The 12,917-nt window shown below is 35.8% G+C and overlaps 1 protein-coding gene across 1 annotated transcript in view; it reads left to right on the top strand.

The window, feature by feature from the left end:
• The window catches only part of CDYL2 (chromodomain Y like 2), a 60,061-nt gene that overhangs the window by 19,504 nt on the left and 27,640 nt on the right, over positions 1-12,917 (top strand). Inside the window, exon 2 of the mRNA XM_072422798.1 lies at positions 9,581-10,148. Within this exon, the coding sequence (XP_072278899.1) occupies positions 9,581-10,148 (568 nt within the window). The remainder of the gene's footprint in view (positions 1-9,580; positions 10,149-12,917) is intronic.

Here is a 12,917-nt window from a genome sequence, read left to right on the forward strand (position 1 = left end):
ACATTCAGTAATGTAATGAGAAGGAATCTGAAGTTAAAACAGTTCTACATAGAAACCACAAATGTTTCTGCTCTTCCTAAAAACTTTTTTTTAATGTTTCATTTTGAGTTACTACTTAGTCCAAGCAAATAGTACAAAGGTACACGTTAAGTACAAGGGTAATATACACGCAATGTGGTAGAGCTGTGAGTCACGGAGAATTACACACCCTGTGGGAATAGGTCATGGACAGATATGTCAATCAGGTGAATATCTGGTTGTTTGCCAGATTCCTGTCTAATTGATAATAAGAAAAGCTATTTGGTGCCTGTATTGCCTTTCAAATCTGGAGCTGAATAGCAGAATTTCTTCTTACTTTCTTTGTAATCTACAACATATTATGTTCTAAAGCTAAACTTGGGACAAAAAGAGATAAAACACGTAAATGAGACTAGAGAATTTGTATTTCTGTCCATTTATTCCTGATTATAGCACAGCCATCTAGAAATGGAGGAGACCTGATTTTTCTCTTCTGCTATTAAGGAACCCCTGTAGGTCATGTCCATCCCCTAGGCTGTGATTGGACAGTAGAGGAAAAGCTTTTAATAAACAAAGAAAGGGATAGACAGAGGGTTTTTTAGTGGCAATATATAATATCAAAATTGTGAGTATATACAAAAGATTAAATCAACCATAAATTACACAAAATATACTCATTATAATCCCCACCCCACAGTTATTGTGGTGATTTCTGGGATATTTAAATAAAGTTTCTGTATATGTTTAAAATCCTTTGGACCTATAAGAGAGTAGTTTGCTTGAAACACTTTAAACAATGGACCTGATTTATTAACCTCCTGGGCGTTTCATTTCTGTCGGGATTTATATGTCTAAAAGTGGTACATTGTTTTTCATGAAAATTTTTTTTACAGTATAATATAATATGAGTATAATAAAGTTTGAAACACAAAATCATGTCAAAATAATACATTACATTTAAAAAAAATGTTTTTCTTTACATTTTTTTAAAATAATTTAAAAAAAAAATATTATACTCACTATTATACTGTAAAATAAATTTTCATGAAAGACTGCTTTTACACATATAAATACACTGTATTGCATTCAGTACATTTATTTTCTATTGAATGCAATACAAATATTGCATTCAATAGAAAACGGCCGCATGTACTGACATCACTGGAAAACTCCTGGTGCCTCAGCAGACGCAGAGGATGCCGGCTGGAGGAAGCGAGGAGACGAGAAGAACGAAGGAGGATGCCGGGGAATCAGGTAAGGCTCCATTTTCTTGGTATTTCACTGTTTTAGCTACCCCGAGTTTGACTCGGGGTTACCACTTTCGGCATCTTTTTTTCTACCCCGATTCACACTCAGGATTACCGCTCAGGGGGTTGAAGCTGTCCATGGCTGGAGAGGATACACTTTCAACCAGTGAACCTCGGTGATCCAAACCTGGAATGGATCTAGTCCAGAAAAAAAAGCAAATCATTTTTAATAAATCCATTCCAGGTTTGTGGATCACCCAGCTTCACTGATGTAAGTGTATCCTCTCCAGTCTTGGGAGAGTTTTGATAAATCAGGCCAAATGCCCTTAGGTTTTTCAATCTGACGCATTTCGCCTTATTGGCTTCTTTGGGAGATTGAAACTAGTAATTGTTATAGGTTTCAAGGAAACCTTATTACAGGAAGGGCTGGTACCAGAGTAGGGGTAGGTTTCAAGATGAACTGAAACACAAGTTGTGTAACAATTGTAATATGTTCAGTATACATCATGAAAAGGAGATCAATTCAGCCTGTTAGCGGGATAAAGACTTAGTGAAGTTGAATGAGGTTGGAATAATTTAATTCCATCATACAGGGTAAAGAAGAGGAAGGCTTAGCCCGCTGCCTGAGCTGTCATCCTGTTTAAAATCTAGATATAAGAAAAGCAGCTGACTGGTGGTGAGCTCATCACTTTTGTTTCTTCGATCTATTGTTATGTTGGGACATGGGTACGGCAGCACAGCTGTTTGGTAACTGTGATCCTTCCTCTCCCAGTCTGAGTTTTGCTGTGGAGGGGACTGAATTTACCTTTTATTAAGACAAATTTAGTTACTTACATTTAAATGAGTATTAATAAATTACTCCAGGGGTATTTGTGTAATTTGTGTCTTTTATGTGTTTCTAGAGTTCAGTTTTAAACCCCTTAGCCTTACAATACCCTCCACCCCACCATATAAAGGTGCAGTACTTTTTTTCCAACCGACTTTGAAATGCGTATTTTAGGTCTGAACATTTCTTTAAATGTCAAAACAAATGTGAGAACCTGTAGAGTGAAAAAGCTTTTTGCACATTTAGCACAGTAAAATGCTATTTTTTGTGAGACTGTGTAGGGTAAATAGATACCAAATATGTCAAACCATATACATGTGTCTGTAACATAGAGAAATTATAACAATCTAATTTTTTTACATTAGATTTTAACTTCTTTTGTATTTATTTTGTTTGTTTTTTATTACCATCAGAAGGGAGTTGACAAGTCCCCATTTGACACCAGGATCAGCACTCCAATAAGTATCCAGTAACCTCAGATTTTTGTACCTGTAGTTCATCTATGAGCTGTTTATATTCATATACCTATATTTTGTTAACTACTTAAATGTCTGTAAAAATTTTGGACACAATACCTATAAGGTTTCAGAATGTTTAGCTGCCTAATATCTTTGGGCGATATGCCCTTTACATAGACCAGTGACTATATATCTTACGCCATTTGGGATACTAAAATTACCAGATTTGGCTTCTTCAATGTGGCTGGAGAGTCTGGAAATCTGTTACGGCAATGTTACTCTGTTATGCATCTCTTACATTTGAGGCCAAGAGGAAAGAAGTGACTACATATTGAATTTTCCTTTTCTATCTATGTGGAGCTGGTCGATACAGGACATTACCAGAAATTGTAACAATACTTGTACCCTTTGGGGTAAAGAAGCATTTTATAGAGAATGGGACATGTTTTGTACATTTGGTACATGCATACGTAGATGTGATTTATAAATGGCAGCTACTTTGATGTTTTTATTTATTTGAGCAATACTTTCAATAACATAATACATGAAATCCTTCTATTTTATCTGTGAAAATATTGAGCTGTGCTTTCATATTCCCATTGTGGATATCTGCTCCTTTTTATTTTGCCATAATGCCATATGAATGCCATATATTAGGTTAAGACAGGTGGCAAGGTTGAGGTATGGGTATAGCTGCTTTACACCACTGAGCAACTTTTTCAGGTGAGACGCTACATGCAGTTACATGAGTCCCACCTGTGACAGCCCATTAAGGATGAATGGGGGCAGCAATGAGTGGTTCAGCACTGCTCACTGACACCTTCTGTCAAATATGCATTCGCTGGTTTCATTTATTCAACTGTCATTGGAAACTTTGCGGTGACAATCATTTCATGTCCATTGTACAGGGCTTAAAACTGACAAAAAAAAAAGCATTTGGTTGGAGTATGATTTTATCTCACAATGTTTTTGGGACTGTGATATGAAAAGACAAAATTTACACCATGTTGATTTTCATTCTTGGAAAATGTGAAATATACCTCAATGTATTCGTATGCATAACCTTCATGTTTATCTGCAATGTGGCTTTAGGTCTGTCACAAATAAATACAAAATATACTTTACAATCATTGAATTTGTCATTTGAATTGGTAAAATTCCCCCCTTTAACTTATTGTATAGAATACTTTTTGATCTTGGGCAGTGAACAAACCATAAGCAAAATACTTAAGTAATTTGAGGTGTAGCCGTGCTTCCAATTACAAATGTGACTTTTATTAGGTCACTGGGTGTTGGTAAACAATCTTTTTGGCTGAGTCCATTCACTAACTTTTACAATGCTTCGGGTGACTCACAAACAAGAACCTCAATAGCAGGATACCTAAATTTTATGTTAATGAAAGCTTCAGATTTTAAAACATGAAAGAAATGACTTTTGACCTGCATATTTACCTTAATTTCCTGCTATTAGTCTTCTGTTAAACAATTCATAGGACAAGTAAAATATTATTAGTCCACATCCGTTACATGAAATGTATTTGTAAATATGGCATGTACATTACGTATCTTTTATGTTAGCTTTGTGTGTCAGCAGAACTGAAAGAAGGTCAGTAATGAGAATCAGCTCTGTACCTACAGGAAACTCTCTAACAGGAGGAAAGAGCAGAGTGACGATTTATCAGTGAGAATACTGCTCATTCATTGTCCATTCTAGGGAGGTATTTTTGGCTCGTTTTTCTGTTTCAATAGAAATCAGGAACCTGGTTTGCTGTATGGTAAGGGTCCTTGTATTGTAGAATCACAAGAGGTAAAATAGTTCACAGATCTATGTTTTTGCTCCATTTTCTGGTGGCTAGAGAATTGGCTTTCAAGTCAAATGGACATATAATTAATACATATTTCTCAAAACCCATTTTGAAGGGTCATATCATAAACTCATAAAATATGGGAACAGTAGTGGCATTCTTCTAAAGATTAACGTTACTTCCAGATTTGTGTTTCCTGAAATCAGTGCACCTCTCTCCTGAAATGCTGACGTCCATCTACACCAAACATGTCTACTGTAACTGGCCAAGCAACAATATCTTTCATGTGGTATTCCATGGCACGTTGTTCTACAAGGCCGGGTCATGGCACATAGGTTGAACAGAAAACTATTCCTGGGCTACTGTTGGACAGTCATTTTCCTTGGTTATCCTATTTGCAATTGACCTCCCATGCCAAATACCTGGGAATTCCACAGTGTACATTTTTGCCTTTTTTGCAGATTTCTTTTAACATCAAATGTTTTTGGGCTGGATTTTCTGGGCCAGCCAGTCCTGGACATATTTAATTTTTCAATTGTCATTGAAAATGTACTCAATTTATTAATAAAATTAATTAAAATAATAAATTCAAAAACTGTTGCTATCTTTCGAAATCCCTTGCCAGAGTAACAGCTATCAACAAACTTTTTCCTGGGGGTCATGGAGAGTACTTTTGATCTGTGACATGATGATAACACACAAAAATCAATAGAAAGGAGAAGACACAATAAGACCACTTCCACCATTATACTCCCTAACGAGATTATTATTGGCACCCAGTTTGAAACACCTGATACTAATTCCATGGAATTAAAGGGGTGGGTAAATGACCAGCTGTACCTCATATTTCCTCCTGATAATTTAACATTTTTATTAGATTATGGGAATTAATAAATTTGTTTTCACCATTGTTTCACCAAGGGCATATTGTAAAAGTGATGCTGTTGTTTTGAATATGGGTAAATATTTGTCAAACTATTACAATTGGTGTACTGCTACCTGGGGGTTAAGTAGAGTATGTTTTCACTTTCTGTTGCTGGGAACAGCTTTTTTTTTTTTTTTAACTTTATGGGAAGTGAAAGAATCTTTCCAGCTTCTGACTTCAGTAAGTCCTTTACATTTTGTTGAGAATTTTGTCTGACCATTGAAATTGGAATTAGAGTTATAGTCATTAGACAATATTTACTGCAACAGATGTGCCACCTCATAATAGACATATTGAAACCAAAAAAAAAAATCCTTGCTTTCACTTTTCCCGAGTGAAATCCTTGCTTTCATTTTTCCCGGCTAAAATCTTTGCTTTCACTTTTCCCGGGTAAAATCCTTGCTTTCACTTTTCCCGGGTAAAATCCTTGCTTTCATTTTTTTTTTTTGTTTTTTTTTTATTCTTCCACTGACTTGCTGGTCTTAGCATACTAGGTCTTGTTCTCAAATAGTCTGGTGGACAGTAACTGTTTCTTAATGTAAAAGTTTTAGGTCATATTTTAAGTGATAATAATAAAAAAATGACAATCTTAGCATTGCATTGCATTTTTACTCTTTTGTTACTCATTCTGCCTGACACAACTCCAGAGTAATATAATAATAAAGTAATATATATATATATATATATATACACACACACACAGTGGTACCTCGGTCTAAGTCCGCTTTGGAATAAGTGCAACTTGGTATAAGTCCTGTTTGGACATGAAAAATTTTGCTTGGTATACAACCTTTGTGCTAGAACTTGTATGGGTCAAAATGTGTCAAAACACAGCGCGCTATCCTTTTTTTACCTCTCTCGATACAAGGCCACGACTGCCTACGAGCGTCAGTACGCCAGTTGCTACCATTCAGTGAACAACCCGTGCTATAACTCTGTGAATTACATAACTTCTCCTCCTCCCTTTTGTGTGTATGTATTTTAGTATTAACCCCCTAACCGCTAAGCCAGTAATTTCTCGCACTAAATATTTTTGCTCTTTTGGATAACCCCGTATTTTTTCGCCTACACTAAAATCCCCACTTACCTGGTCCCGCTGTGCTAATACAGCGTCGGTTCCGTGTTCCAGCGTCGGGTCCATGTTCCAGCGTCGTCCTCCAGCGTCGGGTGTCCCTCTCCTTAAAAGAAAAAGCCGGCCGGCTTAGAGGAGAAAGCCAGCTGGCTTTCTTTTCTAAGCCAGCCGGCTTCCTCTCCCTCCTCTCCCTGTCCCTATCCCTGTGCCTGTGCCTGTCCAGCGTCGATCGCTGGACAAAAAAAAAAAAAAATACTCTCCTTCTCCCTCCGCTCCTCCGGACACGTCTGTCCTCTTCGGTGTCCAGCCGGCGAGTGCAGAGACTATCACCGGGGTTTCCCGGTGACGTCGCTGCGTGCGTCGGCGCGGGAGGGAGGCGGGGCGGCAAATTCAAAATTTTGCATTGAGTTCCTTTGTATTGAACTCAATACAAAAAAGCTGTATTGAGTTCAATACAAAGAAATCCTTATATAATATATATATAATTGTATTATATATATATTATATAAGCTACTGTACATTACATTTTACACTTTTTTTTTAACTTTTTTTAGTTTTTTTTAAAGATTTTTTTTTTTTATGTTTGTTTTATAAAAAAAAATTTAATTATTAAATTTATAAAATTTTGGACATATTTTGGTGAGTTATGCGGTAATTCGGTGAATTAGAGCCTACAATCCAAAATAAATTTCCATGCAAAAAATGTAACACTTTTTGCATGGAAGTTTGGAAAGAATTAGAATACCCGGCATTTGCGTACGCGTCCCTCGGCGATTCCTGGTGATGCGCGTGCGTGCGCCCGTCGATGAGGGTCGTAGCGGAAAATTGAAATTTTTTGTATTGGATTTAATATCCAATTGGATTTAATGTCCTGTATCCAATCCAATACAAAATAATAGAAAATATATTTATGTGGTTTTGTCTATAGGTATGTGACGGAGACTAGGGAGGTGTTTTAGAAAAATATATTACTATACATTATACCGAATTATCGCATTTTCAGTATTTTTCATTTATTTATGTGTTCTTGTTTAAGCTGATTTTTGTGTTTTTCCTTTAATTTTATTAAAAGTTTTTTTTTTTTTTTTTTACATGATTGTGTGTTTCAAACATTTTTTATATTCATGATATCTACTAAAACCCTATTCGGACATATTTCTGTAAATTACAGGTCTACAATTTAAAAAAAAAAATTTCATGAAAACCTGTGACGCTTTTGGAACAGAAATCTAGAAATCAGTGTAACGCTCAGGTGGTTAAGCAGTGTTTAAATTATTTTATATAGCCCCATCTATGTATAATATGCCAATAACAATAGGATTTTTTACATAGGAACGGATTAATCTTTTATCTTTTATTTCCTATGGGAAAAATTTGTTTGGTATAAGTCCAAGGATCTGGAACAGATTAAGGATTTATACTAAGGTACCACTGTATGTATGTATGTATGTGTGTGTGTGTATGTATATATATATATATATATATATATATATATATATATATATATATATATATATATAATCCAAATCTGTGGTACTAAATGGTAATGCTAAAAGGCCTTCCAGTTTAGCCTTTTACCCTTTTGATTCTAACTGCTAGCATGGAGGCCTTAATAGCTTTTAATGTTGTCTGTTTAATTAATCATTGTATATTAATTTTGTGGGTTTTGCGAACTGTGAATGGCTGATGGCTAGGTTGATATTGTATAAATATAAAGTAATAGTGATAATGTGTGAACTCTGCACACATGGAATGGCGTACGTCTGCAAACATTCCATTGACAGCCGAGGCTAAACATAGAAAGACTGCTGAAAATGAACCTCTTCTACTTAGCACAAGGAATACCTTTAGAACAATAAAGAATAAAAGCGCAAAATTGGAAATGGATCTACAAATCGAATTTATTTAAAGTATTTACACATTTATACAAAGTATTTAGGTGTTCCCTAAGTGCCTCAGTTTTCTGTGTCTTACATATAGACAGTGGCAGTGGAATTAGATGTGGAGCTCATTTAAAGTCATTGTATGCTATAAATGGTTTCTTCTTATAGGTTAATGTTAAGAAAAAACTCACACCGCATACAGCTGTAATTTTAAAAAAATTGTCATCGTTCTGTAAACTGTTGGTCAACATTATATACAGTACATATATAAAAGATACATAGGACCTGATTTGTTAAAGATCTCGAAGACTGGAGTAGTTAGGCTATCAATAGAGAACCTGAGTAATCCAGCAAACATGAACAAGTTTAAGTGAAGTTTGCTTAATTCTTTAAAATTGTAACCATGCAGAAAATAACACAGCTTTATTGCTTTTACTTACGCAGTGGATGGGTGACTGTTTCTCCCTGGAACCCCTTCAGTGGTGGATGATGTTTCCCTACTCTTCACAGGCACTAGAGTAATTTATGTCTTCACTGACCCCTAATTAACAAAATTGGAGGGCGTCTGATGTAAAAAGGTTTTTACAGGGATCCACTTTCTTTTGTAGCTATGAGTAAATATTGGTGAGATAATTTGCCCCTGACATCTACTCATCTACACATTGGAGTTTCTGGGTTTTGCCTCCCACACTAGTGAATGTAATTTCTAATGCCACATCAGGATGAGATTAGATGTTTCTACTATATTCTCCTTGTATCCATGTCTCCATGTATATAAAGTTGAAATTTGAGCTTGTTTTACCCTTTCTGGTTCTTACCCCTCATCTTCATCAACATGCTAAAGAAATGTTCAATTAAAACCTTTTTTTCTTATATTTCCCCTTTTTAGAAGAAATGAGGTGTATGTGATTTTCTATGCATTTCAAGTACATTATGTATAGTGGAATGGGGCTAGCAGGGTGAAGTATTTTATTATTAATAATATTATTATTATATTACATAACTTCCTTAAAACATCCCAGCATTCTGCTTCAATATTCCCCAAGTATCCTCATATTTGAGACGAGCAATAGGCTGGCTCTAGAATGGGTGGATTTTAGTCTGAAAGAGTAGGTATTCTTAGATAGGCCCCTTGTGCATATAGACCACCCTAGGTTACTCCCGCGTTCAGTTCAAAGTGGGCAGCGACAGTCGGGCTAGGAAGGAAAGGGCTGGATGATGCTGGATGTCCAGCCAAGATCCGACTCTATCTGACTGCTGATTTGTTTACATACTGCCATTTAATTTAACCCTATGTATTTAAAAAAAAGAAAAAAAAAAAATCTAACTATTATTTTGTTGTGCAGGTTGAAAGAATTGTGGACAAAAGAAAAAACAAAAAAGGAAAATGGGAATATTTAATACGATGGAAAGGTTATGGGAGCAGTGAAGACACTTGGGAGCCCGAACACCATCTGCTGCACTGTGAGGAGTTTATCGATGAATTTAATGGACTGCACCTCAACAGAGACAGGAGAGCCAAAGCCGGCAAACAGGCAGTGGCTTCAAAACTCTTACGAGGGTCTACTGTTGACAAAATATCTCACAGATCACCTGATACTGGCAGAGGACGGGGTGGCACACAGAAACGGAGGAAAATGCACACACTTCAAAAGCAGAAGAAGGTATGCACAACCAAATATGCCCCCGGGGAGCGATCGACCAAGACTTTAACTTACAGAACTACTCCCAGCGGACTGCAGATAATGCCACTGATCAAACCCCTGGAGAATGGGGACTCTAATACTCACACTGAGGACAAGCACTTTGAAAATGGCTCAGAGCAGGGCAAAAATAACCTAGAAGATGACAAAGGTAGACAAGGTCTGTCAAGTGGGCTTGAGGACTGTGATTCACCCATGGTCAATGGATTAGGTATGTAACAATGTGGCTGTGTTAAATATTAAAAATGTAATCTAATACGTCTGCAGTTATTCAAAGATGTAGTAAGAAATTTTTTAATGGGTTTAGGATTCCTTGCTTTGCCTTTTATTTTAACTGCTCTGCCTACCAAAAGTCAGGCGATTCCCCTCTTAGATAATTGTCACCGATTTAGCAATCTGACCCCTATTTCCTGTCTTGGGGTGATGGGACAAATACAGGGTGTGAATGCCTTAAAGTGTAACTACTGCCGGTCTTAAGACTTTCACGTATTAAATGAACTTTAAAACAAGCCCACAGCGATCTCTGTAGCTGCAGGCACTATTGATCAGTTCACCCTCAAAATTTACTCAAGCAGCACTGAAGTCCTCTTTAAAGCCTCTTACTATTTCCAGCAGTGTATCAGCACTTTAATCACCAAAGTAAGTACAGTGCAGGTATTCTTGGAGTTGGAGCTGCTGAGATTCACTGGAAAAATGTTACTGCTTCTTTTGTGAATTTTGATGATAAATATCTCCACTGTGATTGCAGCTAAAGAGATCCATTTTAAAGCTAATCCCCTTCCTTTACTTTTGCTTTTGTTTTCTTTAATACTTTACTAATAATTCTGCCAGCGACTCCCTTTGCTGCCTATTGGATGTCTTCTTAGGTTTTCCAGCTGGCGCTAGAAAATGTTACAAAGTGCAACACAGGCAAAGTTCCCTTCAGCAGTTTGTATAGTGGGGTATAGAGTCAGCATTTCCTTGTTTATTTTTAATGTTTCTTTTGTTTTAAATATTACTTTAATACAAATAAGATTGAAGAGGGGTTTTCCCACTTTTATTGTTTCCTATACGGTGTGGACTGGCATGCCAGTGGAATTTGCCAACTGTGACCCAACTGCAACTGTTTTTTCCACCAGCAAGTTTACTTGAAGACGTGGTGTTTGTAAATCAGTTTTGTATATGCTCACTTCTTAGTGGTGTTTAATTTACATTTTTAGAGATAGAAAAGTATTTTATATATATATATATATATATATATATATATATATATATATATATATAACATAGCAATCTTTAAAAAAAAATACCAACAGTTTTTATTTAAACAATTTCATAATAAAATAACAATTTACATTAAAAACACTTTTTGGAAATATTTTCCAACGTGTTTCACGGACATGTTATCCGCTTCCTCAGGAAGCAAAAATGAGACTAAACCAACTTTCTATTAAGGTACAGCGATTAGCATTTCCTCCTTTCTCAACACACTATGGGGGCTTACACAGGGTAAAAAACGTGGAAGGAAGCAAACTTGGCACCAAACCAGCCAAGAGTGTCAATAAGTAATCTGGTTTGGAGTTGTCTAGTTTCCATGTGTTAGTATAAATTCCCTCTGGGGTGGAAGTGTGCATACCCACAGAGGTGAATCCAAACAGTTTTGCATGTCAGATATTACAATTTTATTTCAGATATTTCTTTTGATGCTCTTAAACTCTGTAAACTCAGGCAAGATATTGTGATACTTCGTGTCAGTGACATAAAAAAGTGATTATTAAAGATTCATGAAGTTCTGAGGAACCTTTTTTCTTCTGCAACAATTTGTAAATCCACATTTCTAAAAGAAAATGTTTAAAACAAAGTATTTTAATACAAATATACCAAAGATTCCTCAAACATATTCAGAGTACCACATCCCTAAAATCAATTGCATAGAAGAAGAAGCCAGACCTGAAAAAGTGGGGAATTTTAGTGTGGCTTAGTGTGGCTCTTCAAGGTTGAGGAGGATACACTTTCTTCAGTGAAGCTGGGTGATCCAGCAAACCATGAATTAATTTCTTAAAAGCCATTTGTGAAGGAGCAAATGTTTTCAGTCCTTCGCCAGATCCATTCCTAGTTTGCTGGATCACTTAGATTCACTGATCCATCCATTAAATCCATAATTTTATATATAAATGTTATAATTTTTAAATATATAGTCATATAATTCTACCCAAAAATAAGTGAATACTGATTTGATTCCTTTATTTTGATTTAAACATTTAAAATCTTTACATAGGACTCTAGGGAATCTGATATTTTCTGAGACATTTCCTATTTTATAAATAGAGTCCATTGTGTATACCATTGAGTACAAAATGATGCAGTAGTGGTCAATAGAAACTGGAATTGGGTTTTATTTTGATTCTTATTATGTTCCCCTAAAACAACATTTGTATTTACAACTAATCTGTCTACAGCAGTGTTTATCAATTAGGGTTTCCCCAATAGTTGCTGGGGGTTCCTTGAACAACTGGTGACTGGTGTACTTGCTTTCCATAATCCAATCTTTGTAAAACTCCAATGTACTATTTGTGTAAGAGACTGAATGCTTTATCATCGAGAAGTTTCTTTATCAATTTGTCCATCGCCAAATGAGGAAAAGGTTACCAAGTACAGTCATCATGAATAGTGGCAGAAAAGCCTGTTTAAACTCATTATAAACACACACACATGCAGAATCCCTTTCAACAATCATTTTTTTTTCATTTTGTATATTAAAGAGAACAAAGTAACAAATCTATGTTATTCATTCTAATTTTTTCTTCTCTATGTCTCTAACTTTCTCTACATTATATTGCAGTTTAGCAGTCCTTGGATGTAGTGGATGAGTTGTTGTCTATGTGCAGGCTTTTTTTCTTATTGTTTACACCTATAACAAACTTCTGGCGTTAGGGAGCTATGCTCACTTAAGCTGCGTACACACTTCCAATTTTTATCGTTCAAAATGAACGACGAACGA

This window comes from Pyxicephalus adspersus, chromosome 9, assembly GCF_032062135.1.
Source record: "Pyxicephalus adspersus chromosome 9, UCB_Pads_2.0, whole genome shotgun sequence".
In the NCBI taxonomy this organism is placed as follows: domain Eukaryota; kingdom Metazoa; phylum Chordata; class Amphibia; order Anura; family Pyxicephalidae; genus Pyxicephalus; species Pyxicephalus adspersus.